At 46.1% G+C, this 27,341-nt stretch overlaps 1 protein-coding gene across 2 annotated transcripts in view; it reads left to right on the top strand.

Annotated features, from left to right (window-relative positions):
• Positions 1-27,341, top strand: part of APBB1 (amyloid beta precursor protein binding family B member 1) — a 248,072-nt gene that overhangs the window by 140,187 nt on the left and 80,544 nt on the right. For both annotated transcript variants that reach the window (XM_053708844.1, XM_053708843.1), the window contains exons 6-9: positions 9,222-9,282; positions 9,486-9,611; positions 10,946-11,073; positions 25,785-25,899. In XM_053708844.1, coding sequence (XP_053564819.1) covers positions 9,222-9,282; positions 9,486-9,611; positions 10,946-11,073; positions 25,785-25,899 — 430 coding nt within the window. The remainder of the gene's footprint in view (positions 1-9,221; positions 9,283-9,485; positions 9,612-10,945; positions 11,074-25,784; positions 25,900-27,341) is intronic.

The raw sequence follows: 27,341 nt of genomic DNA, 5'->3' as shown, positions 1-27,341 counted from the left end.
AACCCCCTATGGTCTTAATAGGGAGATCACATGGGGTACTTTTATATAGGGACTGTGTCTTCATCTGTTCTCTTTAGTGAAAGATGTGTATTGACACTCTTTGTGTTTTTTCTTTTTTCTTTGTATTTATTAATTTTTTCAGAAAAATTCATTTTACTTTAAAAAAAATGTTTTTTTATTAGATCCCTTTTTTTCATTTTTGTTTTTTATTGGTTCACTCTGAGTGTTGCTTAATTATTAACACTTATATCCCTCTACATAATTGCAACTTAAGAAGTTTCGGTTCACATTTATTGTAAGAGCCGTATCACATTTACACATATCATGCAAGTTCCGTTACAGCTTAAAGATTACGTTGAGTGCGTTTGCGCATGTCTGTGATGTGGCTCCTATGTTTGTGAGTGGCTTACGATGGAATGACGCCAAGAGGGCGTGTTCTGGAGTTACAAGTTGCAAGTTTAAAAGGAGGTGGTTGTTCCGATGACGACAGGCCAAGTTGAAGGGCGGAGCCCGAAACGCGCGTTGCCTGACTGGTGGATGTGACGTCAGACGCCAAGAGAGTTGGATACTTACATGCTATATTGAGTCGCTGACACTTTCGATTGATGTGGAGCAAAGCTTGAATCACCATTGTTTTTTGTGACACGGACGCTCTCTGTTATACTCCAGACACGGTTTGGGTGAGATCGCTCTGAGAGTGCTGCATTTGCTAATTTTTTATCCTTACGGCGGACCCTTGTCCTTGAGTGCCGGAGGGGCTTGATTATACAGTCACAAAGTTAACATACATATGGCAACAAATGTCAACATAGAAAAGGAAACACTTTATTACATTTTGGTGATACTTGACATCATGTGTTATCCTGATAACGATTACCATCTGTGGGATGTATGAACTTTCTAAAGTGCATGAACTGCTTCATCTGTGATTCTTTGCTGCATCTTTTATCTCTGCAATTGTCAGCTACCCTACCATTGCTTTTTCTGCCATTTGCATGAACTGCTTATAGTGCATGATCTGCCTCGAAGTATTTGTATCCTGTTCAGATTTTCCTATGGTTTTGCATATATAACCTGGGCTTGCTTTTTACTCTCCATCTGACCTCCTCCACTCCATATTTGCTTGATAACTGGGGACGCCCAGTTGGTATGTATGGTTGTATGGATGTTGTGACATCATGATTTTGTGTATGCAACAATTTTCTTGTTACATTTTCCCTGTGAACATTAAAATATTTCCTTATTTCTTTGCACATTTTTGCATTTCATTATTTATTCACTTTTAGTGCGGAGTCTAACATTTGTGTATATATATATATATATATATATATATATATATATATATATATAATGTATGCATGTATATATACAGTGTGTGTGTGTGTATATATGTAGTGTGTGTGTATATGTGTATACAGTGTGTGTATATGTGTATACCGTGTGTATACAGTGTGTGTATATGTGTATATATGTATATACAGTGTGTGTGTGTATGTATACAGTGTGTGTGTATACAGTGTGTGTGTATACAGTGTGTGTGTGTATGTATACAGTGTGTATGTATACAGTGTGTGTGTATACAGTGTATATATGTGTATAGTGTGTGTGTATACAGTGTGTGTGTGTATGTATACAGTGTGTGTGTGTGTATACAGTGTGTTTGTGTGTATACAGTGTGTGTGTATACAGTGTGTGTGTATGTATACAGTGTGTGTGTATGTATACAGTGTGTGTGTGTGTGTATGTATACAGTGTGTGTATACAGTGTGTGTGTGTGTATGTATACAGTGTGTGTATACAGTGTGTGTGTGTATGTATACAGTGTGTGTGTGTGTGTGTATGTATACAGTGTGTGTATACAGTGTGTGTGTGTGTATGTATACAGTGTGTGTATACAGTGTGTGTGTGTATGTATACAGTGTGTGTATACAGTGTGTGTGTGTATGTATACAGTGTGTGTATACAGTGTGTGTGTGTATGTATACAGTGTGTGTATACAGTGTGTGTGTGTATATTTTTAAAATATTTTACAGACCGCATTTCCCATAGCTCCCTCCTGTCTGTTTCACCCCGCAAGAGAGGTACAAACCCCATGTCTTTTAATAGCTCCCTCCTGTGTCTTTCACTTTGTCACTCCACAGGAGAGGGATCATCCCCATGTCCCATAGCTCCCTTCTATCCCTGTCACAGTGTCACCCTGCCGGTGAGGGACATACCTTTATATTCCATAGCTCCCTCCAGTCTTTGTCACTGTTACTCTGCAGGGGTGGGACATACCTCATAATACATAGCTCCCTCCTGTCTTTATCACTGTGTTACTCTGCAGGGGTGGGACATACCTCATAATACATAGCTCCCTCCTGTCTTTATCACTGTGTTACTCTGCAGGGGAGGGACATACCTCATATTCCATAGCTCCCTCCTGTCTTTATCACTGTGTTACTCTGCAGGGGAGGGACATACCTCATATTCTATAGCTCCCTCCTGTGTGTTTCACTCTGCAGGAGAGGGACATACCTCATATTCCATATCTCCCTCCTGTCTTTATCACTGTGTTACTCTGCTGGAGAGGGCCATACCTCATATTCCATAGCTCCCTCCTGTCTTTATCACTGTGTTACTCTGCAGGAGAGGGCCACACCTCATATTCCATAGCTCCCACCTCTCTTTATCACTGTGTCACTCTGCAGGGGTGGGACATACCTCATAATACATAGCTCCCTCCTGTCTGTGTCACTCTGCAGGGGAGAAACATACCTCATATTCCATAGCTCCCTCCTGTCTTTATCACTGTGTCACTCTGCAGGGGAGAAACATGCCTCATATTCCATAGCTCCCTACTGTCTTTATCACTGTGTCACTCTGCAGGGGAGGGACATACCTCATATTCCATAGCTCCCTCCTGTCTTTATCACTGTGTTACTCTGCAGGGGAGGGACATACCTCATATTCTATAGCTCCCTCCTGTGTGTTTCACTCTGCAGGAGAGGGACATACCTCATATTCCATATCTCCCTCCTGTCTTTATCACTGTGTTACTCTGCTGGAGAGGGCCATACCTCATATTCCATAGCTCCCTCCTGTCTTTATCACTGTGTTACTCTGCAGGAGAGGGCCACACCTCATATTCCATAGCTCCCACCTCTCTTTATCACTGTGTCACTCTGCAGGGGTGGGACATACCTCATAATACATAGCTCCCTCCTGTCTGTGTCACTCTGCAGGGGAGAAACATACCTCATATTCCATAGCTCCCTCCTGTCTTTATCACTGTGTCACTCTGCAGGGGAGGGACATACCTCATATTCCATAGCTCCCTCCTGTCTGTCACTCTGCAGGAGAGGGCCATAACTGATATTCCATAGCTCCCTCCTGTCTGTGTAACTCTGCAGGGGAGGGACATACCTCATATTCCATAGCTCCCTCCTGTCTTTATCACTGTTACTCTGCAGGGGAGGGACATACCTCATATTCCATAGCTCTCTCCTGTCCATGTCACCTCTGCAGGGGAGGGGCATACCTCATATTCCATAGCTCCCTCCTGTCTTTATCACTGTGTAATTCTGCAGGGTAGGGACATATCTCATATTCTATATCTCCCTTCTGTCTGTGTCCCTCTACAGGGGAGGGGGGCGTACCTCATATTCCATAGCTCCCTCCTGCCTGTGTCACTCTGATAAAGACAGAAGGAAGCTATGGAATATGAGGTAGGTCCCTCCTGTCTGTGTAACTCTGCAGGGGAGGGACATACCTCATATTCCATAGCTCCCTCCTGTCTTTATCACTGTTACTCTGCAGGGGAGGGACATACCTCATATTCCATAGCTCCCTCCTGTCCATGTCACCTCTGCAGGGGAGGGACATAACTCATATTCCATAGCTCCCTCCTGTCTTTATTACTGTGTTACTCTGCAGGGGAGGGACATACCTCATATTCTATAGCTCCCTCCTGTGTGTTTCACTCTGCAGGAGAGGGACATACCTCATATTCCATATCTCCCTCCTGTCTTTATCACTGTGTTACTCTGCTGGAGAGGGCCATACCTCATATTCCATAGCTCCCTCCTGTCTTTATCACTGTGTTACTCTGCAGGAGAGGGCCACACCTCATATTCCATAGCTCCCACCTCTCTTTATCACTGTGTCACTCTGCAGGGGTGGGACATACCTCATAATACATAGCTCCCTCCTGTCTGTGTCACTCTGCAGGGGAGAAACATACCTCATATTCCATAGCTCCCTCCTGTCTTTATCACTGTGTCACTCTGCAGGGGAGAAACATGCCTCATATTCCATAGCTCCCTACTGTCTTTATCACTGTGTCACTCTGCAGGAGAGGGCCATACCTCATATTCCATAGCTCCCTCCTGTCTTTATCACTGTGTTACTCTGCAGGGGAGGGACATACCTCATATTCCATAGCTCCCTCCTGTCTTTATCACTGTGTTACTCTGCAGGGGAGGGACATACCTCATATTCCATAGCTCCCTCCTGTCTTTATCACTGTGTCACTCTGCAGGGGAGGGACACACCTCATGTTCCATAGCTCCTTCCTGTCTGTGTCACTCTGCGTGGGAGGGACATACCTCATGTTCCATAGTTCCCTCCTGTCTGTGTCACTCTGCAGGGGAGGGACACACCTTGTGTTCCATAGCTCCTTCCTGTCTGTGTCACTCTGCGTGGGAGGGACATACCTCATATTCCATAGTTCCCTCCTGTCTGTGTCACTCTGCAGGGGAGGGACATACCTCACATTCTATAGCTCCCTCCTGTCTGTGTCACTCTTCAGGACAGGAACATACCTCATATTCCATATCTCCTTCCTGTCTTTATCACTGTTACTCTGCAGGGGAGGGACATACCTCATATTCCATAGCTCCCTCCTGTCTGTCACTCTGCAGGAGAGGGCCATAACTGATATTCCATAGCTCCCTCCTGTCTGTGTAACTCTGCAGGGGAGGGACATACCTCATATTCCATAGCTCCCTCCTGTCTTTATCACTGTTACTCTGCAGGGGAGGGACATACCTCATATTCCATAGCTCTCTCCTGTCCATGTCACCTCTGCAGGGGAGGGGCATACCTCATATTCCATAGCTCCCTCCTGTCTTTATCACTGTGTAATTCTGCAGGGTAGGGACATATCTCATATTCTATATCTCCCTTCTGTCTGTGTCCCTCTACAGGGGAGGGGGGCGTACCTCATATTCCATAGCTCCCTCCTGCCTGTGTCACTCTGATAAAGACAGAAGGAAGCTATGGAATATGAGGTAGGTCCCTCCTGTCTGTGTAACTCTGCAGGGGAGGGACATACCTCATATTCCATAGCTCCCTCCTGTCTTTATCACTGTTACTCTGCAGGGGAGGGACATACCTCATATTCCATAGCTCCCTCCTGTCCATGTCACCTCTGCAGGGGAGGGACATAACTCATATTCCATAGCTCCCTCCTGTCTTTATTACTGTGTTACTCTGCAGGGGAGGACATATCTCATATTCTATATCTCCCTTATGTCTGTGTCCCTCTACAGGGGAGGGGGGCGTACCTCATATTCCATAGCTCCCTCCTGCCTGTGTCACTCTGATAAAGACAGAAGGAAGCTATGGAATATGAGGTAGGTCCCTCCCCTGCAGAGTGACACAGACAGGAGGGAGCTATGGAATATGAGGTACGCCCCCCTCCCCTGTAGAGGGACACAGACAGAAGGGATGTATAGAATATGAGGTATGTTCCTCCCCTGCAGAGTAACACAGTCCAGGGGAGGGACATACCTCATATTCCATAGCTTCCTTCTGTCATTATGTCCCTCCCCTGGACTGTGTTACTCTGCAGGGGAGTAACATACCTCATATTCTATACATCCCTTCTGTCTGTGTTCCTCTACAGGGGAGGGGGGCGTACCTCATATTCCATAGCTCCCTTCTGTCTGTGTCACTCTGCAGGGGAGGGACATACCTCATATTCCATAGCTTCCTTCTGTCATTATGTCCCTCCCCTGGACTGTGTTACTCTGCAGGGGAGTAACATACCTCATATTCTATACATCCCTTCTGTCTGTGTTCCTCTACAGGGGAGGGGGGCGTACCTCATATTCCATAGCTCCCTTCTGTCTGTGTCACTCTGCAGGGGAGGGACATACCTCCATATTACATATCTCCCTCCTGTCTTTATCGCTGTGTCACTCTGCAGAGGAAGGGCATACCTCTTATTCCATAGCTCCTTCCTGTCTGTGTAACTCTGCAGGAGAGAGACACACCTCATATTCCATAGCTCCCTCCTGTTTGTGTCACTCTGCGTGGGAGGGACATACCTCATATTCCATAGCTCCCTCCTATCTGTGTCACTCTGCAGTAGAGGGACACACCTCATATTCCATAGCTCCCTCCTGTTTGTGTCACTCTGCAGGGGAGGGACATAACTCATATTCCATAGCTCCCTCTTGTCTTTATCACGGTTTTACTCTGCAGGGGAGGGACATACCTCATATTCTATAGCTCCCTCCTGTGTGTTTCACTCTGCAGGAGAGGGACATACCTCATATTCCATATCTCCCTCCTGTCTTTATCACTGTGTTACTCTGCTGGGGAGGAACATACCTCATATTCCATAGCTCCCTAGCTCCCTCCTGTCTTTATCACTGTGTTACTCTGCAGGAGAGGGCCATACCTCATATTCCATAGCTCCCTCCTGTCTTTATCACTGTGTTACTCTGCAGGAGAGGGCCATACCTCATATTCCATAGCTCCCATTTCTCTTTATCACTGTGTCACTCTGCAGGGGTGGGACATACCTCATATTCCATAGCTCCCTCCTGTCTTTATCACTGTGTCACTCTGCAGGGGAGAAACATACCTCATATTCCATAGCTCCCTACTGTCTTTATCACTGTGTCACTCTGCAGGAGAGGGCCATACCTCATATTCCATAGCTCCCTCCTGTCTTTATCACTGTGTTACTCTGCAGGGGAGGGACATACCTCATATTCCATAGCTCCCTCCTGTCTTTATCACTGTGTTACTCTGCAGGGGAGGGACATACCTCATATTCCATAGCTCCCTCCTGTCTTTATCACTGTGTTACTCTGCAGGGGAGGGACATACCTCATATTCCATAGCTCACTCCTCTCTTTATCACTGTGACACTCTGCAGGGGAGGGACATACCTCATATTCCATAGCTCCCTCATCTCTTTATCACTGTGACACTCTGCAGGAGAGGGACATACCTCATATTCCATAGGTCCCTCCTGTCTTTATCACTGTGTCACTCTGCAGGGGAGGGACACACCTCATGTTCCATAGCTCCTTCCTGTCTGTGTCACTCTGCGTGGGAGGTACATACCTCATATTCCATAGTTCCCTCCTGTCTGTGTCACTCTGCAGGGGAGGGACACACCTTGTGTTCCATAGCTCCTTCCTGTCTGTGTCACTCTGCGTGGGAGGGACATACCTCATATTCCATAGCTCCCTCCTGTCTGTGTCACTCTTCAGGACAGGAACATACCTCATATTCCATATCTCCTTCCTGTCTTTATCACTGTTACTCTGCAGGGGAGGGACATACCTCATATTCCATAGCTCCCTCCTGTCTGTCACTCTGCAGGAGAGGGCCATAACTGATATTCCATAGCTCCCTCCTGTCTGTGTAACTCTGCAGGGGAGGGACATACCTCATATTCCATAGCTCCCTCCTGTCTTTATCACTGTTACTCTGCAGGGGAGGGGCATACCTCATATTCCATAGCTCTCTCCTGTCCATGTCACCTCTGCAGGGGAGGGGCATACCTCATATTCCATAGCTCCCTCCTGTCTTTATCACTGTGTAATTCTGCAGGGTAGGGACATATCTCATATTCTATATCTCCCTTCTGTCTGTGTCCCTCTACAGGGGAGGGGGGCGTACCTCATATTCCATAGCTCCCTCCTGCCTGTGTCACTCTGATAAAGACAGAAGGAAGCTATGGAATATGAGGTAGGTCCCTCCTGTCTGTGTAACTCTGCAGGGGAGGGACATACCTCATATTCCATAGCTCCCTCCTGTCTTTATCACTGTTACTCTGCAGGGGAGGGACATACCTCATATTCCATAGCTCCCTCCTGTCTTTATCACTGTTACTCTGCAGGGGAGGGACATACCTCATATTCCATAGCTCCCTCCTGTCCATGTCACCTCTGCAGGGGAGGGACATAACTCATATTCCATAGCTCCCTCCTGTCTTTATTACTGTGTTACTCTGCAGGGGAGGGACATACCTTTATATTCCATAGCTCCCTCCTGTCTGTGCCACTCTGCAGGGGAGGGACATACCTCATATTCCATAGCTCCCTCTTGTCTTTATCACGGTTTTACCGGTTTTACTCTACAGGGGAGGGACATACCTCATATTCCATAGCTCCCTCTTGTCTTTATCACGGTTTTACCGGTTTTACTCTACATGGGAGGGACATACCTCATGTTCCATAGCTCCCTCCTGTGTTTATCACTGTGACACTTTGCAGGGGAGGGACATACTGTACCTCATATTCCATAGCTCCCTCCTGTCTGTGTCACTCTGCAGGAGAGGGCCATAACTTATATTCCATAGCTTCCTTCTGTCATTATCACTGTGTTACTCTGCAGGGGAGGGACATACCTCATATTCTATATCTCCCTCCTGTATTTATCTGTGTCACTCTGCAGGAGAGGGACATACCTCATATTCCATAGCTCCCTCCTGTCTGTGTCACTCTGCAGGGGAGGGACATACCTCAAATTCTATAGCTCCCTCCTGTTTGTGTCACTCTGTAGGAGAGGGAAATACCTCATATTCCATAGCTCCCTCCTGTCTGTGTCACTCTGCAGGGGAGGGACATACCTCATATTCCATATCTCCCTCCTGTCTTTGTCGCTTTACAGGGGAGGGACATACCTCATATTCCATAGCTCCCTCCTGTTTGTGTCACACTGCAGGGGAGGGACATACCTCATATTCCATATCTCCCTCCTGTCTTTGTCGCTTTACAGGGGAGGGACATACCTCATGTTCCATATCTCCCTCCAATCTGTGTCACACTGCAAGGGAGGGACATACCTCACATTCTGTAGCTCCCTCCTGTCTGTGTCACTCTGCAGAAGAGGGACATACCTCATATTCCATAGCTCCCTCCTGTCTGTGTCACTACATCTTCAGAGCTCTTGATGGGTCCCATATTCTAATATGACTTTTATGTCATCTATTCTAGCTCACCCCAGCCATCTGATGAAGAGGATGAGTCTCAGGTAGCACCGCACACGACTTCACAGGTTAGTGTAACACAGCAGCAATTCTCCGGCTTTCCTGCTGTCTCTACAGTTTGCAGTCATTGCCAGACTTACATGTTTGTTCTGCAGCAGATTCACTAAATAATAATTAGATGAGTGAGAATACCATAGTTACCAGCAAGCCTGTAGAAAACAGAGAGGACATTTAGTGAATCTAGCCAGCTGTCTCTCATTGTCTATTTCAGAGTTTCCCGGTGAGCTGTCTCGGATGGGTTGAGATGACTGAAGAGGATTTAGCACCAGGAAGAAGCAGCATCGCTGTGAACACGTGTATCCGACAGCTGTCCCTACACAGCAACAGCCTCATGCAGGTCAGAGGTGCTCGCTCAGACCCTGTCTCATCTAGGTCAGGGGACGCTTGCTCAGATCCTGTCTCATCTAAGTCAGGGGGGCACTTGCTCAGACCCTGTCTCATCTAGGTCAGGGGACGCTTGCTCAGACCCTGTCTCATCTAAGTCAGGGGGGCACTTGCTCAGACCCTGTCTCATCTAGGTCAGGGGACGCTTGCTCAGATCCTGTCTCATCTAGGTCAGGGGACGCTTGCTCAGACCCTGTCTCATCTAGGTCAGGGGACGCTTGCTCAGACCCTGTCTCATCTAGGTCAGGGGACGCTTGCTCAGACCCTGTCTCATCTAGGTCAGGGGACGCTTTCTCAAACCCTGTCTCATCTAGGTCAGGGGACGCTTGCTCTTACCCTGTCTCATCTAGGTTAGGGGACGCTTGCTCAGACCCTGTCTCCTCTAGATCAGGGGACGCTTGCTCAGACCCTGTCTCATCTAGGTCAGGGGCGCTTGCTCGCACCCTCTCTCATCTAGGTCAGGGGACGCTTGCTCGCTTAATCCTGTCTCATCTAGGTCAGGGGGAGCTTGCTCCTACCCTGTCTCATCTAGGTCAGGGGGGAGCTTGCTCGCACCCAGTCTCATCTAGGTCAGGGGGGAGCTTGCTCGCACCCTGTCTCATCTAGGTCAGGGGGGCGCTTGCTCGCACCCTGTCTCATCTAGGTCAGGGGGGCGCTTGCTCGCACCCTGTCTCATCTAGGTCAGGGGGCGCTTGCTCGCACCCTGTCTCATCTAGGTCAGGGGGGCGCTTGCTCGCACCCTGTCTCATCTAGGTCAGGGGGCGCTTGCTCGCATAATCCTGTCTCATCTAGGTCAGGGGGCGCTTGCTCGCATAATCCTGTCTCATCTAGGTCAGGGGGCGCTTGCTCGCATAATCCTGTCTCATCTAGGTCAGGGGGGGAGCTTGCTTGCACCCTGTCTCATCTAGGTCAGGGGGGGAGCTTGCTTGCACCCTGTCTCATCTAGGTCAGGGGGGCGCTTGCTCGCACCCTGTCTCATCTAGGTCAGGGGGGCGCTTGCTCGCACCCTGTCTCATCTAGGTCAGGGGGGCGCTTGCTCGCACCCTGTCTCATCTAGGTCAGGGGGCGCTTGCTCGCATAATCCTGTGTGCCCTTTTTTGCATATTGCCTTGTCCAGGTCATTCAAAGCTGAAACACACTTATTGCCTAGTGCAAGTGATTGAAAAGTTGTCTATTCCAGCACTGTAAGTGACACATGTACAGCTGGTCCCTGCTGCTACATTGTGAATGTTGAGCGGTTTTCAGTAGTACAACTTCTCTAACCGGATATTTGCTGTCTGCTTGCAGGGTAAGGATATGTTGCTTGTGTTGGATCAAGATTCACTGAAGCTCTTTGACCCTTCAGGACAGATCCTACTACACTCCCAGCCTATTGTCAGCATCCGGGTGTGGGGCGTTGGGCGAGATGATGGCAGGTGAGTGACGTCTTATTTGCTCAGTGCTTCTTAATGTAGCAGAAAATATCACCACCAGCAGATAGTCGTACAAATAAAGGTGTTGATTGGATGAAACCATAACTGTTTATAGGCAGCTTGTGTGAATACATTAGAGAAAGGCAGAATATTGTGTGTTTGATGTACATGTGACTGGCGGGGCACATTTAGTGATAGGCGTATGCTAAACACACTGTTAGATTATCTACACCACATCATGTGCATACACAAGTATAAGGCAGAACATTGTGCGTTTGTCATGTACATGTGACTGGGGAGGGCACGTTTAGTGACAGGCGTATGATAAACACTCTGTTAGATTACCTACACCACATCATGCGCATACACAAGTATTAGGCAGGACATAAGTACACAATGCCAGATAATTGCATTTACTCTTTAATGTCCCTTTAAAATAAAAAAAAATGTCGGTCCAAAGATATAAAGCAAACATTGATATGATGATGTTGAAGTATGAATGCTAGAAACATTTGATGACCATGGGCTCATGCAATTTTATAACCAATTAAAATAACTTTTTAAACACATTAATGTCACTGTTCTGTTAAGTTTCTTTCCAATGACATGGAGAGTCCACAAATCCATTCTAATTACTAGTGTGAATTCAACTCCTGGCCACCAGGAGCAGGCAAAGAACACCCCAGCAAAAGCTTTAAGTATCCCTCCCACTTTTCATAATCCCCAGTTATTCTTTGCCTTTCTACATCATGGAGGTATGTGCAGATGGGTGATGTGGTGTTTCGTATTATCAAGATGTGATGTGAACAAGATTTCTGGGTGCCAATTTCTGGGGATTTTTTTTTCGGGGCGATCATTGACTTCATATCGAGAATGAGTTTCTTAGGAGGTGAGAAAATCATCTCCCTGTCTGTCTTCTCTTCTATCATTGGTCTTTTCCCCGGTGGCTCTGGGTATTGTATTTTTTTCTTTTTTATGTTTTCTTCTGAGAATTATACAGTTTGTATTCTCCGACTATGGATCAAAGTCACTCTGATGTTTCTCTCAGGATAGTCCTAGACAACCTATCGTGATACCTTATCTATCCTGGTGGCTCTGGCAGGACCATCTGTTTCAAGGTTCATGCTTTTTTTGAGTCCATTTTGAGAAATTGTGACTTTAGAGCAAGTTCTTCGGCTGGTAAACTCTTGTCTCTTAGAGGGGACCTGGTCTCCTAGAGAGTTTGTCCTCCCTATTTTTAATTTAAAATTGAAATCCATCCCCTATGCACTGATAGTGTGGCCTCTTCTGAGGTCAGTCTGGTTTATCATTTCCACTCGAAATACATCTCTTCACTAGCTTATGGCTACCTGCAGGGAGGAACTAGGAGTTCCTTGGCGATGGAGGCGTTTCATGTTGTTCAGTGGGCAGGGTCTCACTTTTGCCTCTGTTCTGATATTTCTTACCAGGTGTGGACATCTGGGATGCAAGTGTTTGAGCTGGTAGACATTTCTCTAGGGGAGTGGTGATCATATCCCTCCGGTGGAGGACATGTTGTCTATTCTCCAAGTTTTCAGTTACAGATCCACTGCATGGAAACTGCATTCTGTCCTGGTGGACGATCTAGCGGTTCCTAGGGTTTTTGGTCTGATTTTCCTTTTCTTCTGTTTGCCCTCCTTCCTTAGGTTATAGCCTGTATCAATCTGGAGCAGGCTTGGATGATTCTATTTGCTCCAGCTTGGCCTTGCAGACTGTGATTTGATGTCATCCTCTAACCCGTGGAATTTCCGCTAAGGGAGGACTTTCTGTTTTAGGATCCTTTTCTGCACCTGATTCTGGATTTTCTGAAGCTGACTGCATTGAGTTTGAACGTCTAGTGTTGTCTAGACAAGGTTTTCTGATGATGGCTATTGACTCCTTGATCTGGCTCGTAAGCCGGTATCTCGCAGATGTTCCTAGGGTTTGGCACACTTATATTTCGGTGCAAAATGTTGGGTTTTTTCCTTGGCATAGAGTAAGGTTCCCTGTATTCGGTCTTCTCCAGGAGGTCTGAATAAGCGTTTATTAGTGAGTTTTTCCTGAAGGGTCAAATTCCTGCCGTTTCTGTTCTGTTGCATAAGCGTTTGGTCAACTTACCAGATGTTAAGTCCTTGGTTGGGACCCTGGTCAGAATTATGCCTGTGTTTGCTGTTGTTGCTCTTCACTGGAGCATTAATCTTGTTCTGGGTTCTGTAGCAGGCTATGTTTGAGCCTATGAATTCGGTTGATATTACGTTATTGTCTTGGAAAGTTTTTTATTTTTCTTTCCAATGGCATGGAGAGTCTACAAATCCATTAAATTACTAGTGGGGATTTAACTCCTGGCCACCAGGAGGCGGCAAAGAACACCCCAGCAAAGCTAAGTATCACTCCCACTTCCCATAAACCCCCAGCCATTCTTTGCTTTGTACATCAGGAGGATGTGCGAAGATGGTGTCTGAAGATATTTAATTCTTTAATAAGTACTTTTCCCTGCAAGCAAGGATTGGGTCAATGCTGTGTCCATGTAATCCTCTTTAGTAAGTGTAATGGTGGCTCTTAGCAGTTGGAAGATGGTGAGGTAGTCCTTGCTTACCTTCCAACATTTGTGCTACCCCTATATAGAAAATAAGGGTTGGTTACTCTGCTTTTCTTTTTCTTCAGGTCCCTGTCAGCGGTCGGATGAGGCTAACAGACCTGGAGGTGCTGTGACTGCTCTACAGCAGAAGACCCTAGAGGGTAAGTCCTTTCTGTTATAATTAATAAAAGTTTGTGGAGGAAGGCCTGGGAAGATCAGGGACCTAGTGGGACCTGCCACCCTCATGAGGGGTTTGTATATCAATGCATATATATCCGCTAGTTTGGGATATTTGTGGCTGAGCAGTTAACTGAGGGACAGTGAATATGCCACCCCCATTGCCGGTCTAATGTACAGGATAGACCCAGGCTTCATTGTGTGTTGGGACTGGGTATCATAAGGGTGTTTGTGATATTATCCCTCACTTTTTAATTTTCCCTGCTTGATCTGTTTTTAGAGATAATTGGGTGCTTTTACTTTATTGGGACTCAGTATTGGTATGCATGCTTGTTATTTCCTGTCAACTTAACTGCGTAGGTACTAAGCTACACAGGTAGTCGGGGGGCCAACTGTTATTCCAACAGAATCTCACAGTAAAACCGGCTTGCTTATTAAGGGGCAGACAACAGCATTATGCAGTCTGCTGTATATCTCCTGTTTTGACAGTGGAAATAGTTAGAGCCGCCATTATGGCGGATACTTGTTTCCCTTCTCTCTCTTATTGCCGCTATTCAAGCTAGCGTTGGTGTGCAGAAAGACCACTAGGAGGAAGTAAAGAATACCTCAAATAATATATATATATATATTTTTTTTGCCGGTCAATGATGTAAGCGGGCTGTGATAATTTGTCCTTATGTTTATTGGCCCATTCCGTTTTCTACTTCCAAAAACACTTGGGCGCTCAGCAGCGTATGCGCTACGCCATGCAGAGAAAGGGGTGATGGGCTCTACTGTTTCTTTCCTAAGATATGGAGAGTCCACAACATCATTCATTTACTAGTGGGAATATCACTCCTGGCCAGCAGGAGGAGGCAAAGAGCACCACAGCAAAGCTGTTAAGTGTCACTCCTCTACCCATAATTCCCAGTCATTCTCTTTGCTTCTGTCAATGGAGGAGGTGAAGTTTGGTGGAGTTTGATCTGAAGAAATTAATTCCTTATTAGGAAAATTAGACATTCAAATAGTAAGGTTTCTGTTCCACCTACTGCCACGCAGGTTGCCCTCCCTAAGTCTGATGAAGCGGATATGTCAGTAACCTCTGAGGGTGAAATTCGGACAGTATTATACTGTAAGTAAGCAGATTTAAGCTTGAACCCCTTTGTGTACTGATAAAGGAGGTATTGACTACTTTGGACGACTCTGATACTTCTGTCGTTGTCAACCCTAAAAAGTCTAGTAAACTTAATAAATACTATGATGTTCCTTCCTCTGTGGAAGTTTTACCTGTCCCAGACCCCCATGTGATGGAGATTATTTCACAGGAATGGGAGAAGTCAGGTATTCCTTTCTCCAGTATTTAAAAAGATGTTTCCTGTTGCTGACCTTATTAAAGATTCTTGGCGCACGGTGCCTAAAGTAGAAGGGGCTATTTCTACTCTGGCTAAGAGAACTATGATCCCTATAGAGGAAAGCTGCTCCTTTAAGTATCCCATGGACAAAAAGCTGGAAGCTTATTTGAAGATGTACAGTATGTTCATCAAGGTCTTCAATGGCAACCTGCAGTTTGTATTGCCACAGTAGCAAGTGCAGAATCTTATTGGTGCGACGCCTTGTCTGAATCAATTGTAGTAGATTCCGTTGGAGGAGATACAAGATAGGATTAAGGCTCTCAAACTAGCTAATTCCTTTATTTCTGATGCCAACATGCAAGTTATTAGACTGGGAGCCAAGATGTCAGGCTTCACTGTCCTAACCCGCAGGGCATTGTGGCTAAAATCTTAGTCAGCTGATTTTACCTTTTAAGTCCAAGCTCCTGGCGCTTCCTTACAAGGTTAAGACCTTGTTCGGACCTGGTCTGGCAGAAATCATTTCTGATATTACTGGTTGAAAAGTGTCTTTTCTACCGCAAGAAGAACAGACTCAAAGGATGTCAAAGTAATTTACGTTCCTTTCGTAACTTCAAAGGTCAAAAGTCTTTCTCTCCCTCTTCCAAGCAGGAGCAGTTCAAGTCTTCTTGGAAGCCCAATCAGTCTTGGAATAAGGGGAAGCTATCAAAGAAACCCTCAGCTGAGTCTGTCAGCATGAAGGGTTGGGCCCCGATCCGGGATCGGATCAAGTGGGTGGCAGACTTTGCCTGTTTGGTCAAGCGTGGAGATGAGATGTCCCATATCCTTGGGCTGTGGATATAGTATCTCAGGGTTGCAAAATAGAATTCAAAACTTTCCCTCCCAGGGGCAGATTGCACCTCTCAAGATTATCTGCAGACCAGGTAAAGAGAGAGGCATTCTTGAACTGCATTCAGGATTTTTCCTCCCTGTGAGTGATTGTTCCAGTAAGAAAACGGGGTCTAGGATTCTATTCAAATCTGTTTGTGGTGCCCAATAAAGAGGGAACTTTTTGACTCATTTTAGACCTAAAGTGCCTCAACAAGTTTCTCAGGCTACCGTCCTTCAAAATGGAAACCATTTGTTCCATTCTTCCTTTGGTCTAAGAGGGTCAGTTCATGATGACCATAGACCTGAAGGACATGTATCTTCATGTTCCCATCCACAGGGATCATCACAAATTCCTGAGATTCGCCTTTCTAGACAAACACTTTCAGTTTGTGTCTCTTCCGTTTGGCCTTGACACAGCTTCCAGAATTTTCTCAAAGGTTCTGGGGCTCTCTTGGCAGTGATCAGGTCTCGGGGAATTGCAGTGGCACCCTACCTGGACGTCATATTGGTTCAGGTGCCATCTTTTCAACAAGCAAACTCTCATACAGAGATCTTGTTGTCTTTTCTAGGTTCCCATGGTTGGAAAGTGAATTTGGAAAAGAGTTCCCTTGTTCCAGCTACACGGGATGTTTTCTTAGGGACCATAATAGATTCCCTATCTATGAAAATTTTTCAGGGGTTTGGTGGGTGTTTCTATAAGAGGACATTCAGGGGTTTGGTGGGTGTGGCTATAAGAGGACATTCAGGGGGTTGGTGGGTGTGGCTTTAAGATGACATTTATGGGTTTTGTGGGTGTACTTATAAGAGGACCATCAGGGGTTTGGTGCATGGTGGGTGTTTCTATTAGAGGACATTCAGGGGTTTGGTGGATGTAGCTATAAGAGGACATTCAGGGGTTTGATGGGTGTGGCTATGAGGACATTCAGGAGTTTGGTGGGTGTGGCTATGAGGACATTCAGGGGTTTGGGGAGTGTCTATAAGAGGACATTCAGGGGTTTAGTGGGTGTGGCTATAAGAATACATTCAGGGGTTTGGTGGGTGTTTCTATAAGAGGACATTCAGGGGTTTGGTGGGTGTTTCTATAAGAGGACATTCAGGGGTTTGGAGGGTGTGGCTATAAGAGGACAGTCAGCAGTTTGGTGGGTGTGGCTGTAAGAGGACAGTCAGCGGTTTTGTGGGTGTTTCTATAAGAGGACATTTAGGGGTTTTGTGGGTGTTTCTCTAAGAGGACATTCAGGTGTTTTTGTGGGTGTGGCTATAAGAGGACATTCAGGGGGTTGGTGGGTAAGGCTATAAGAGGACATTCAGGGGGTTCGTGGGTGTGGCTATAAGAGGACATTCAGTGGGTTGGCACATTGTGGGTTTTGCTATAAGAGGACATTCAGGGGTTTGGTGGGTATGGCTGTAAGAGGACAGTGGGTTGGTGCATGGTGGGTGTAGCTATAAGAGGACATTAAGGGGTTTGGTGGATTTTTCTATAAGAGGTCATTCAGGGGTTTGGTGGGTATAGCTATGAGGACATTCAGGGGTTTGGTGGGTGTAACTATAAAAGTACATTTCAGGGGTTTTTGTGGGTGTTTCTATAAGAGGACATTCAGGGGTTTGGTGGCTGAATCTATAAGAGGAAATTCAGGGGTTTGGTGGCTGAATCTATAAGAGGAAATTCAGGGGTTTGGTGGCTGAATCTATAAGAGGACATTCAGGGGTTTGGTGGGTGTGGCTATGAGGACATTCAGGAGTTTGGTGGGTGTGGCTATGAGGACATTCAGGAGTTTGGTGGGTGTGGCTACAAGAGGACATTCAGGAGTTTGGTGGGTGTGGCTTCAAGAGGACATTCAGGCATTTGGTGGGTGTGGCTATAAGAGGACATTCAGGGGTTTGGTGAGTGTGTCTATAAGAAGACATTCAGGGGTTTGGTGGATGTGGCTATAAGAGGACATTCAGGGGTTTGGTGGGTGTAGCTATAAGAGGACATTCAGGGGTTTGGTGGGTGTGGCTAAGAGGACATTCAGTGGGTTGGCGCATTGTGGGTGTAGCTATAAGAGGACATTCAGGGGTTTGGTGGGGTTTTCTATAAGAGGACATCCAGGGGTTTGGTGGGGCTTTCTATAAGAGGACATTTAGGGGTTGGTGGGTGTGGCTATAAAAGGACTTTCAGTGGGTTGTTGCATGGTGGGTGTGGCTATAAAAGGACATTCAGGAGTTTGGTGAATTTTTCTATAAGAGGACATTCAGGGATTTGGTTGGTGTGGCTATAAGAAGACCTTCAGTGGTTTGGTGGGTGTGGCTATAAGAGGACATTCAGGCGTTTGGTTGGTGTGGCTATAAGCGGACATTTTGGGGTTTGGTGGGTGTGGCTATAAGCGGACATTCAGGGGTTTGGTGGGTGTGGCTATAAGAGGACATTCGGGGGTTGGTGGGTGTGGCTATAAGAGGACATTCAGGGGTTTGGTGGGTGTTACTATGAGGACCTTCAGGCGTTTGTCCTCTTATAGCCACATTCACCAAACCCCAGAATGTCCTCTTATAGTCACATTCACCATTCTGGGGTTTGGTGTTTGTGGCTATAAGAGGACATGCTGTGGAGGAGGGATCAGTATGAATGAGGGTGATATAACAGGTGTGTGAGAGCCAGGCAGCATGAAACATGTTGGAGTGTTTGACACCTAGTTAGGCTGTGATGCTTTATATATACGTTTGTGGGCCTATTTCTCTTGTAAGGTGTATCCAGTCCACGGGTTCATCCATTACTTGTGGGATATTCTCCTTCCCAACAGGAAGTTGCAAGAGGACACCCACAGCAGAGCTGTCTATATAGCTCCTCCCCTAACTGCCACTCCCAGTCATTCTCTTGCAACTCTCGACAAGAAAGGAAGTATCAAGAGATATGTGGTGACTTAGTGTAGTTTTACCTTCAATCAAGAGTTTGTTATTTTTAAACGGTACCGGCGTTGTACTGTTTTTCTCTCAGGCAGAAATTAGAAGAAGAGTTCTGCCTGGAGATTTGATGATCTTAGCGGTTTGTAACTAAGGTCCATTGCTGTTCTCACACATAACTGATGAATATGGGAAAACTTAAGTTGGGGGAACAGCCTGCAGATTACCTGCTTTGAGGTATGTTTAGTATTTTTATTTCTAGAGAGAGGAATAAGTTCTAGAAAATGCTGACAGAGCCTTGTGTATTTGAGGTAAGCCTGATGCAGTGATTTAACAGCGACTGGGATCATGCTTACATAACAGGGTAATACTCATGTTAATATTCATATTGCTTAGTGACAAAACGTTTACATGATTTAATAAATAGGACGTTTTTTCTCTGAGGGAGATAAGTCTTTATTTGGGGCCTAGTTTCCACATGGCTAGTCAGATACTCCCAGGAGTATTTTCTTAAGGCCCCTCTGACATCCAGTACATGGTGGGAGGGGCCTATTTTAACTGTGCAGTTTTAATTCAGACTGAGACATCCAGCTTCCCTAGAAGAGTCCCCTGGCATCTGAGAACCATTTCAAAGGGGTTATTTCTGCACAAAATCGTTTTTATGGGCAGGTAGGAGCCTCAGCAGAGCTGTGGCATGGTGCTCAATTGATTTTTAACGTTTTTCAATCTGGCTTGGGGCCTAAGGGGTTAATCATCCATTTGCAAGTGGGTGCAATGCTGCTTTAGTCCCTTATTCACACTGTAAAAATTTCAAAGATTTTACTGTATTTTTTCACTGTTTTGCAGTTTAAGTGCTAGTTTTTTTTCTCTTAAAGGCACAGTAACATTTTTGTTTAATTGCTGTTTCACCTTTATTAAAGTGTTTTCCAAGCTTGCTTGTCTCATTACTAGTCTGTTAAACATGTCTGACATAGAGGAAACTCCTTGTTCAATATGTTTGGAAGCCATTGTGGAACCCCCTCTTAGAATGTGTACCAAATGTACTGAAATTTCTATAAACTATAAAGACCATATTATGGCGCTTAAAGATTTATCTCCAGGGGATTCTCTGACTAAAAAGAGGGAGATTATGCCATCTAACTCTCCCCATGTGTCAGAACCTATAACTCCCGCTCAAGTGACGCCAAGTACATCTAGCGCGTCTAATTCTTTTACCTTACAGGACATGGCGGCAGTTATGAATGCTACCCTCACAGAGGTATTCTCCAAACTGCCAGGGCTACAAGGAAAGCGAGACAGCTCTGGGGCTAGAATTAATACAGAGCTTTCTGACACTTTATTGCCTGTGTCCGATATACCCTCACAATGCTCAGAAGCCGAGGCAGGTGAGCTTCTATCTGTGGGTGACATTTCAGACTCAAGGAAGGCGTTACTTCAGTCTGATTCTGAGATGACAGCGTTTAAATTTAAGCTTGAACACCTCCGCTTATTGCTTAGGGAGGTTTTAGCGACTCTGGATGACTGTGACCCCATTGTGGTTCCAGAGAAATTGTGTAAAATGGACAAATACTTTGCAGTACCTGTTTACACCGATGTTTTTCCAGTCCCTAAGAGGTTTTCGGAAATTATTACTAAGGAATGGGAAAGACCAGGTGTGCCGTTCTCTCCCCTCCTGCTTTTTAAAAGATGTTTCCCATAGATGCCACCATACGGGATTCGTGGCAGACGGTTCCTAAGGTGGAGGGAGCAGTCTCCACCCTAGCTAAGCGTACACCTATCCCCGTCGAGGACAGTTGTGCTTTCCTAGATCCTATGGATAAAAAATTGGAGGGTCTCCTTAAGAAAATTTTTATACATCAAGGCTTTATTCTCCAGCCTCTTGCATGCATTGCCCCAGTTACTGCTGCAGCGGCTTTTTGGTTTGAGTCTCTTGAGGAGGCTCTACAGGTGGAGACCCCGTTAGACGATATTCTAGACAGGATTAAAGCTCTTAAGTTAGCTAACTCCTTTATTTCTGACGCCATTTTTCATTTAGCCAAGCTAACGGCTAAGAATTCAGGTTTTGCCATTTTGTCGCGTAGGGCGCTATGGCTTAAGTCCTGGTCAGCAGACGTTACTTCAAAGTCTAAGCTTCTTAACATCCCCTTCAAGGGACAGACCCTATTCGGGCCCGGTCTGAAGGTGATCATTTCTGATATTACTGGAAGAAAAGGTCACGCCCTTCCTCAGGATAGGTCCAATAAGTTAAGGACCAAACAGAATAATTTTCGTTCCTTTCGAAACTTCAAGAGTGGCGCAGCTTCAGTTTCCTCTAATGCAAAACAAGAGGGAAATTTCGCCCAGTCCAAACCAGTCTGGAGACCTAACCAGGCTTGGAATAAGGGGAAGCAGGCCAAGAAACCTGCGGCTGCCTCTAAGACAGCATGAAGGAGTAGCCCCCGATCCGAGACTGGATCTAGTGGGGGGCAGACTCTCTCTCTTCGCCCAGGCTTGGATCCCTGGGCATTAGAGATTGTTTCCAGGGATATCTTCTGGACTTCAAAGCTTCATCTCCAAAGGGGAGATTTCATCTCTCACAATTATCTGTAAACCAGATAAAGAGAGAGACATTCTTACGTTGTGTTCAAGACCTGCTGGTTATGGGAGTGATCCACCCAGTTCCAAGGGAGGAACAGGGGCAGGGCTTCTATTCAAATCTGTTTATAGTTCCCAAAAAAGAGGGAACTTTCAGACCAATCTTGGATCTCAAGATCCTAAACAAATTTCTCAGGGTCCCATCCTTCAAGATGGAGACTATCCGAACCATCCTCCCTATGATCCAGGAGGGTCAATATATGACTACCGTGGACTTAAAGGATGCTTATCTCCACATTCCGATTCACAGAGATCATCATCAGTTCCTCAGGTTCGCCTTCTTAGATAGGCATTACCAGTTTATGGCTCTTCCCTTCGGGTTAGCCACGGCACCAAGAATCTTTACAAAGGTTCTAGGGTCCCTACTGGCGGTTCTAAGGCCACGGGGCATAGCGGTGGCTCCTTACCTAGACGACATTCTGATACAGGCGTCGACTTTTCAAATCGCCAAGTCCCATACGGACATTGTTCTGGCCTTTCTGAGGTCTCACGGGTGGAAGGTGAACGAAGAAAAGAGTTCTCTCTCCCCTCTCACAAGTGTTTCCTTCCTAGGAACACTGATAGATTCAGTAGAAATGAAAATTTTTCTGACAGAGGTCAGGTTATCAAAGCTTCTAACTTCCTGCCGTGCTCTTCATTCCACTTCTCGCCGTCAGTGGCTCAGTGTATGGAAGTAATCGGCCTTATGGTAGTGGCAATGGACATAGTTCCGTTTGCCCGCCTACATCTCAGACCACTGCAACTTTGCATGCTCAATCAGTGGAATGGGGATTACACAGATTTGTCCCCTCTGCTAAAACTGGATCAAGAGACCAGGGATTCTCTTCTCTGGTGGTTCTCTCGGGTCCATCTGTCCAGGGGAATGAGTTTCCGCAGGCCAGAGTGGACTATAGTCACGACAGATGCCAGCCTTCTGGGCTGGGGCGCAGTCTGGAACTCCCTGAAGGCTCAGGGTTCGTGGACTCAGGAGGAAGCCCTCCTTCCGATAAACATTCTGGAACTGAGAGCGATATTCAATGCTCTTCAGACTTGGCCTCAATTAGCTGCGGTCAGGTTCATCAGATTTCAGTCGGACAATATCACGACTGTAGCCTATTTCAACCATCAGGGGGGGACAAGAAGCCCCCTGGCAATGTTGGAGGTTTCAAAGATAATTCTATGGGCAGAGGTTCACTCTTGCCATCTCTCAGCTATCCATATCCCAGGAGTAGAGAACTGGGAGGCGGATTTTCTAAGTCGGCAGACTTTTCATCCGGGGGAGTGGGAGCTCCATCCAGAGGTATTTGCCCAGCTGATTCAACTATTGGGCAAACCAGAAGTGGATCTGATGGCGTCTCGTCAGAACGCCAAGCTTCCCTGTTATGGGTCCAGGTCAAGGGATCCCCAGGCAGCACTGATAGATGCTCTAGCAGTGCCCTGGTCCTTCAGCCTGGCTTATGTGTTCCCTCCATTTCCTCTCCTCCCTCGTCTAATTGCCAAGATCAAGCAGGAGAGAGCTTCGGTGATTTTGATAGCAGCTGCGTGGCCACGCAGGACTTGGTATGCAGATCTGGTGGACATGTCATCCCTTCCACCATGGACTCTGCCGCTGAGGCAGGACCTTCTACTCCAAGGTCCATTCAAACATCCAAATCTAATTTCTCTGCGGCTGACTGCTTGGAGATTGAACGCTTGATTTTATCAAAACGTGGTTTCTCCGAGTCGGTCATTGATACCTTAATTCAGGCTCGAAAGCCTGTCACCAGGAAAATCTATCTTCAGATATGGTGTAAATATCTTCATTGGTGTGAATCCAAGGGTTACTCATGGAGTAAAGTCAGGATTCCTAGGATATTATCCTTTCTTCAAGAAGGATTGGAGAAGGGATTGTCAGCTAGTTCTTTAAAAGGACAGATTTCTGCTCTGTCTATTCTTCTGCACAAGCGTCTGGCAGATGTTCCAGACGTTCAGGCGTTTTGTCAGGCTTTAGTTAGAATCAAGCCTGTGTTTAAACCTGTTGCTCCGCCATGGAGTTTAAATTTAGTTCTTAAAGTTCTTCAAGGGGTTCCGTTTGAACCTCTGCATTCCATAGATATCAAACTTCTATCTTGGAAAGTTCTGTTTTTGGTAGCTATCTCTTCGGCTCGAAGAGTTTCAGAGTTATCTGCCTTACAGTGTGATTCCCCTTATCTGATCTTCCATGCAGATAAGGTAGTTTTGCGTACCAAACTTGGGTTTCTTCCTAAGGTGGTATCTAATAAGAATATCAATCAGGAGATTGTTGTCCCATCACTATGTCCTAATCCTTCTTCAAAGAAGGAACGTCTATTACACAATCTTGACATGGTTCGTGCTTTAAAGTTTTATTTACAAGCTACTAAAGATTTTCGTCAAACATCTGCATTGTTTGTTGTCTACTCTGGACAGAGGAGAGGCCAAAAGGCTTCGGCATCTTCTCTTTCTTTTTGGCTGAGAAGCATAATCTGTTTAGCTTATGAGACTGCTGGCCAGCAGCCTCCTGAAAGAATTACAGCTCATTCTACTAGAGCGGTGGCTTCCACATGGGCTTTTAAAAATGAGGCCTCTGTTGAACAGATTTGTAAGGCAGCGACTTGGTCTTCGTTTCATACTTTTTCTAAATTCTACAAATTTGATACTTTTGCTTCCTCGGAGGCTATTTTTGGGAGAAAGGTCTTGCAGGCAGTGGTGCCTTCCGTTTAAGTTCCTGCCTTGTCCCTCCCTTCATCCGTGTCCTAAAGCTTTGGTATTGGTATCCCACAAGTAATGGATGAATCCGTGGACTGGATACACCTTACAAGAGAAAACAAAATTTATGCTTACCTGATAAATTTATTTCTCTTGTGGTGTATCCAGTCCACGGCCCGCCCTGTCCTTTTAAGGCAGGTGTTTTTTATTTTTAAACTACAGTCACCACTGCACCCTATAGTTTCTCCTTTTTTTCTTGCTTGTCTTCGGTCGAATGACTGGGAGTGGCAGTTAGGGGAGGAGCTATATAGACAGCTCTGCTGTGGGTGTCCTCTTGCAACTTCCTGTAGGGAAGGAGAATATCCCACAAGTAATGGATGAACCCGTGGACTGGATACACCACAAGAGAGAGAAATTTATCAGGTAAGCATAAATTTTGTTTTTCATTAAGTTATATTTTGTACCTGTACGGTCCATTGACACCTGGGACTTTTCTTCTTATAAATTAGACCTTTGCTGGGATATGAAACTCAAAATCTCTGTGTTTGATTCAGATAAATATAAAAGTTCCAACAACTTTCAGGAGTAGCAAATGCACTACTGGAAGCTACTGATTGGTGGCTGCACATCTGTCTCTTGTCATTGGCTCACCAGATCTGCTCAGCTACCTCTCATTTGTGCATTGCTGCTTTTCCAACAATGGATACCAAGAGACTGAAGCACATTTCCTAAAAGAAGTAAATTGGAAAGTTGTTTAAAATTGTATGTTCTGCCTGAATCATGAAAGGAAAATGTTGTTTCATGTCCCTTTTAATCAAATGGTTTTGTTCTTTCTATGGCTATTATTATTATTATTATTAATCGCTGCTTTATCCGGTTATTTCTGTGCTTCTGATTATTTTTGTATCTCTGCCGTTGTGTCTCTCTCTGATAATGTCTGTCTCTTACATTACTGCCGCCTGTCTCTCTCTCTAATAATGTCTGTCTCTTACATTACTGCCGCCTGTCTCTCTCTCTAATAATGTCTGTCTCTTACATTACTGCCGCCTGTCTCTCTCTCTGATAATGTCTGTCTCTTACATTACTGCCGCCTGTCTCTCTCTGATAATGTCTGTCTCTTACATTACTGCCGCCTATCTCTCTCTCTCTGATAATGTCTGCCTGTCTTACATTCCTATTGCCGTTGTGTCTCTGTTTGATGCAGTCTTCTTATCTCTGGGATTCTGTCTGCTCCCCTGTTATTCTTCTTGTGTCTCGCTGTGATATTTGTGTTGGTTATGTCGGCCTTTTATTGCGCTTGTGCCCCTCTGTTTCTAACGCTTGTTTTTTTCCACTTTTCACGCATCTCGTGGACACAGAGAAAGGTGGGTGTATCTGTGTTTTCTGCTTTTACCCTTTAGATTTTGTGTTGGTGGAGAAGGGCTAGTAGTTTATTGCCTGTCATTCTCTCACTTGATCCTTGCTGTTGTATACAGTGGCACTTGCTGTATTAAAATGTTCTCTCCTTGCCGTCCTACTTCATGTTTTATTGTGTCATTGTCGCCCTCATACTCTCTTACTTCTTTTAGGGACTTTGCCTATGTTGCGAGGGACAAACTGACACAGCTGCTGAAATGTCACGTGTTTAGGTGTGAAGAACCAGCCAAAGCCATCGCCACTGGTCTGCACGGCGTCTGCTCCCGGGTGAGAGCGTCAGCTGAGCACATTTACATCTCCAGAGCAATTAGCAGCAGGAATAGAGGGCTGCTTTATTCATGTTATGGGTCACAGGTCACATTTTGCTCAGAGCTTGGTGATCTTTGTGGTGATCGTATCTTTATTGTAGCAATAAAGTATTGTAGTTACAGTCTGCAGGAGGTTCACTGTCGGAGAAATGAAAACATGATGCAGAAATAAAATCCTTACATACATAAAGTGATATAGCCAGTTATATGTCAGATAAAGATGCCTTGCCCTGCAGCCTCTGTCTGCAACATATCTGCATCAGATCACACCCTGCCCTGCAGCCTCTGTCTGCGACATGCCTACATCAGATCACACCCTGCCCTGCAGCCTCTGTCTGCGACATGCCTACATCAGATCACACCCTGCCATGCATCCATTGTCTGCGACATACCTACATCAGATCACACCCTGCCATGCATACATTGTCTGCGACATACCTACATCAGATCACACCCTGCCATGCATCCATTCTCTGCGACATGCCTACATCAGATCACACCCTGCCATGCATCCATTGTCTGCGACATACCTACATCAGATCACACCCTGCCATGCATCCATTGTCTGCGACATACCTATATCAGATCACACCCTGTCCTGCCGCCCCTCTGTCTTCCTGAACCCTCATCAGATCACACCCTGCCCTGCAGTCCCTCTGTCTGCTTGCACCCTCATCAGATCACACCCTTCCCTGCAGCCCCTCTTTCTGACTGAACCCACATGAGGTCACACCCTGCCCTGCAGCCCCTCTTTCTGAATGAACCCTCAACATATCACACCCTGCCCTGCTGGCCCTCTTTCTGCCTGAACCCTCATGAGATCACACCCTGCCCTGCAGCCCCTCTTTCTGCTTGAAACCTCATGAGATCACACCCTGCCCTGCAGCCCCTCTTTCTACCTGAACCCTCATGAGATCACACCCTGCCCTGCAGCTTCTCTTTCTGCCTGAACCTTCATCAGATCACACCCTGCCCTGCAGCCCCTCTTTCTGCCTGAACCCTCATCAGATCACACCCTGCCCTGCAGCCCCTCTTTCTGCCTGCACCCTCATCAGATCACACCCTGCCCTGCAGCCCTTCTTTCTGCCTGAACCCTCATCAGATCACGCCCTGCCCTGCAGCCCTTCTTTCTGCCTGAACCCTCATCAGATCACGCCCTGCCCTGCAGCCCCTCTTTCTGCCTGAACCTTCATCAGATCACACCCTGCCCTGCAGCCCCTCTTTCTGTCTGAACCCTCATCAGATCACGCCCTGCCCTGCAGCCCCTCTTTCTGCCTGAACCTTCATCAGATCACACCCTGCCCTGCAGCCCCTCTTTCTGCTTGAAACCTCATCAGATCACACCCTGCCCTGCAGCTCCTCTTTCTGCCTGAACCCTCATCAGATCACGCCCTGCCCTGC

Source organism: Bombina bombina, chromosome 3, assembly GCF_027579735.1.
Source record: "Bombina bombina isolate aBomBom1 chromosome 3, aBomBom1.pri, whole genome shotgun sequence".
Classification (NCBI taxonomy): domain Eukaryota; kingdom Metazoa; phylum Chordata; class Amphibia; order Anura; family Bombinatoridae; genus Bombina; species Bombina bombina.
Note: the sequence above shows the minus strand (reverse complement) of the source record. Positions and strands in the feature narration are given on the sequence as shown.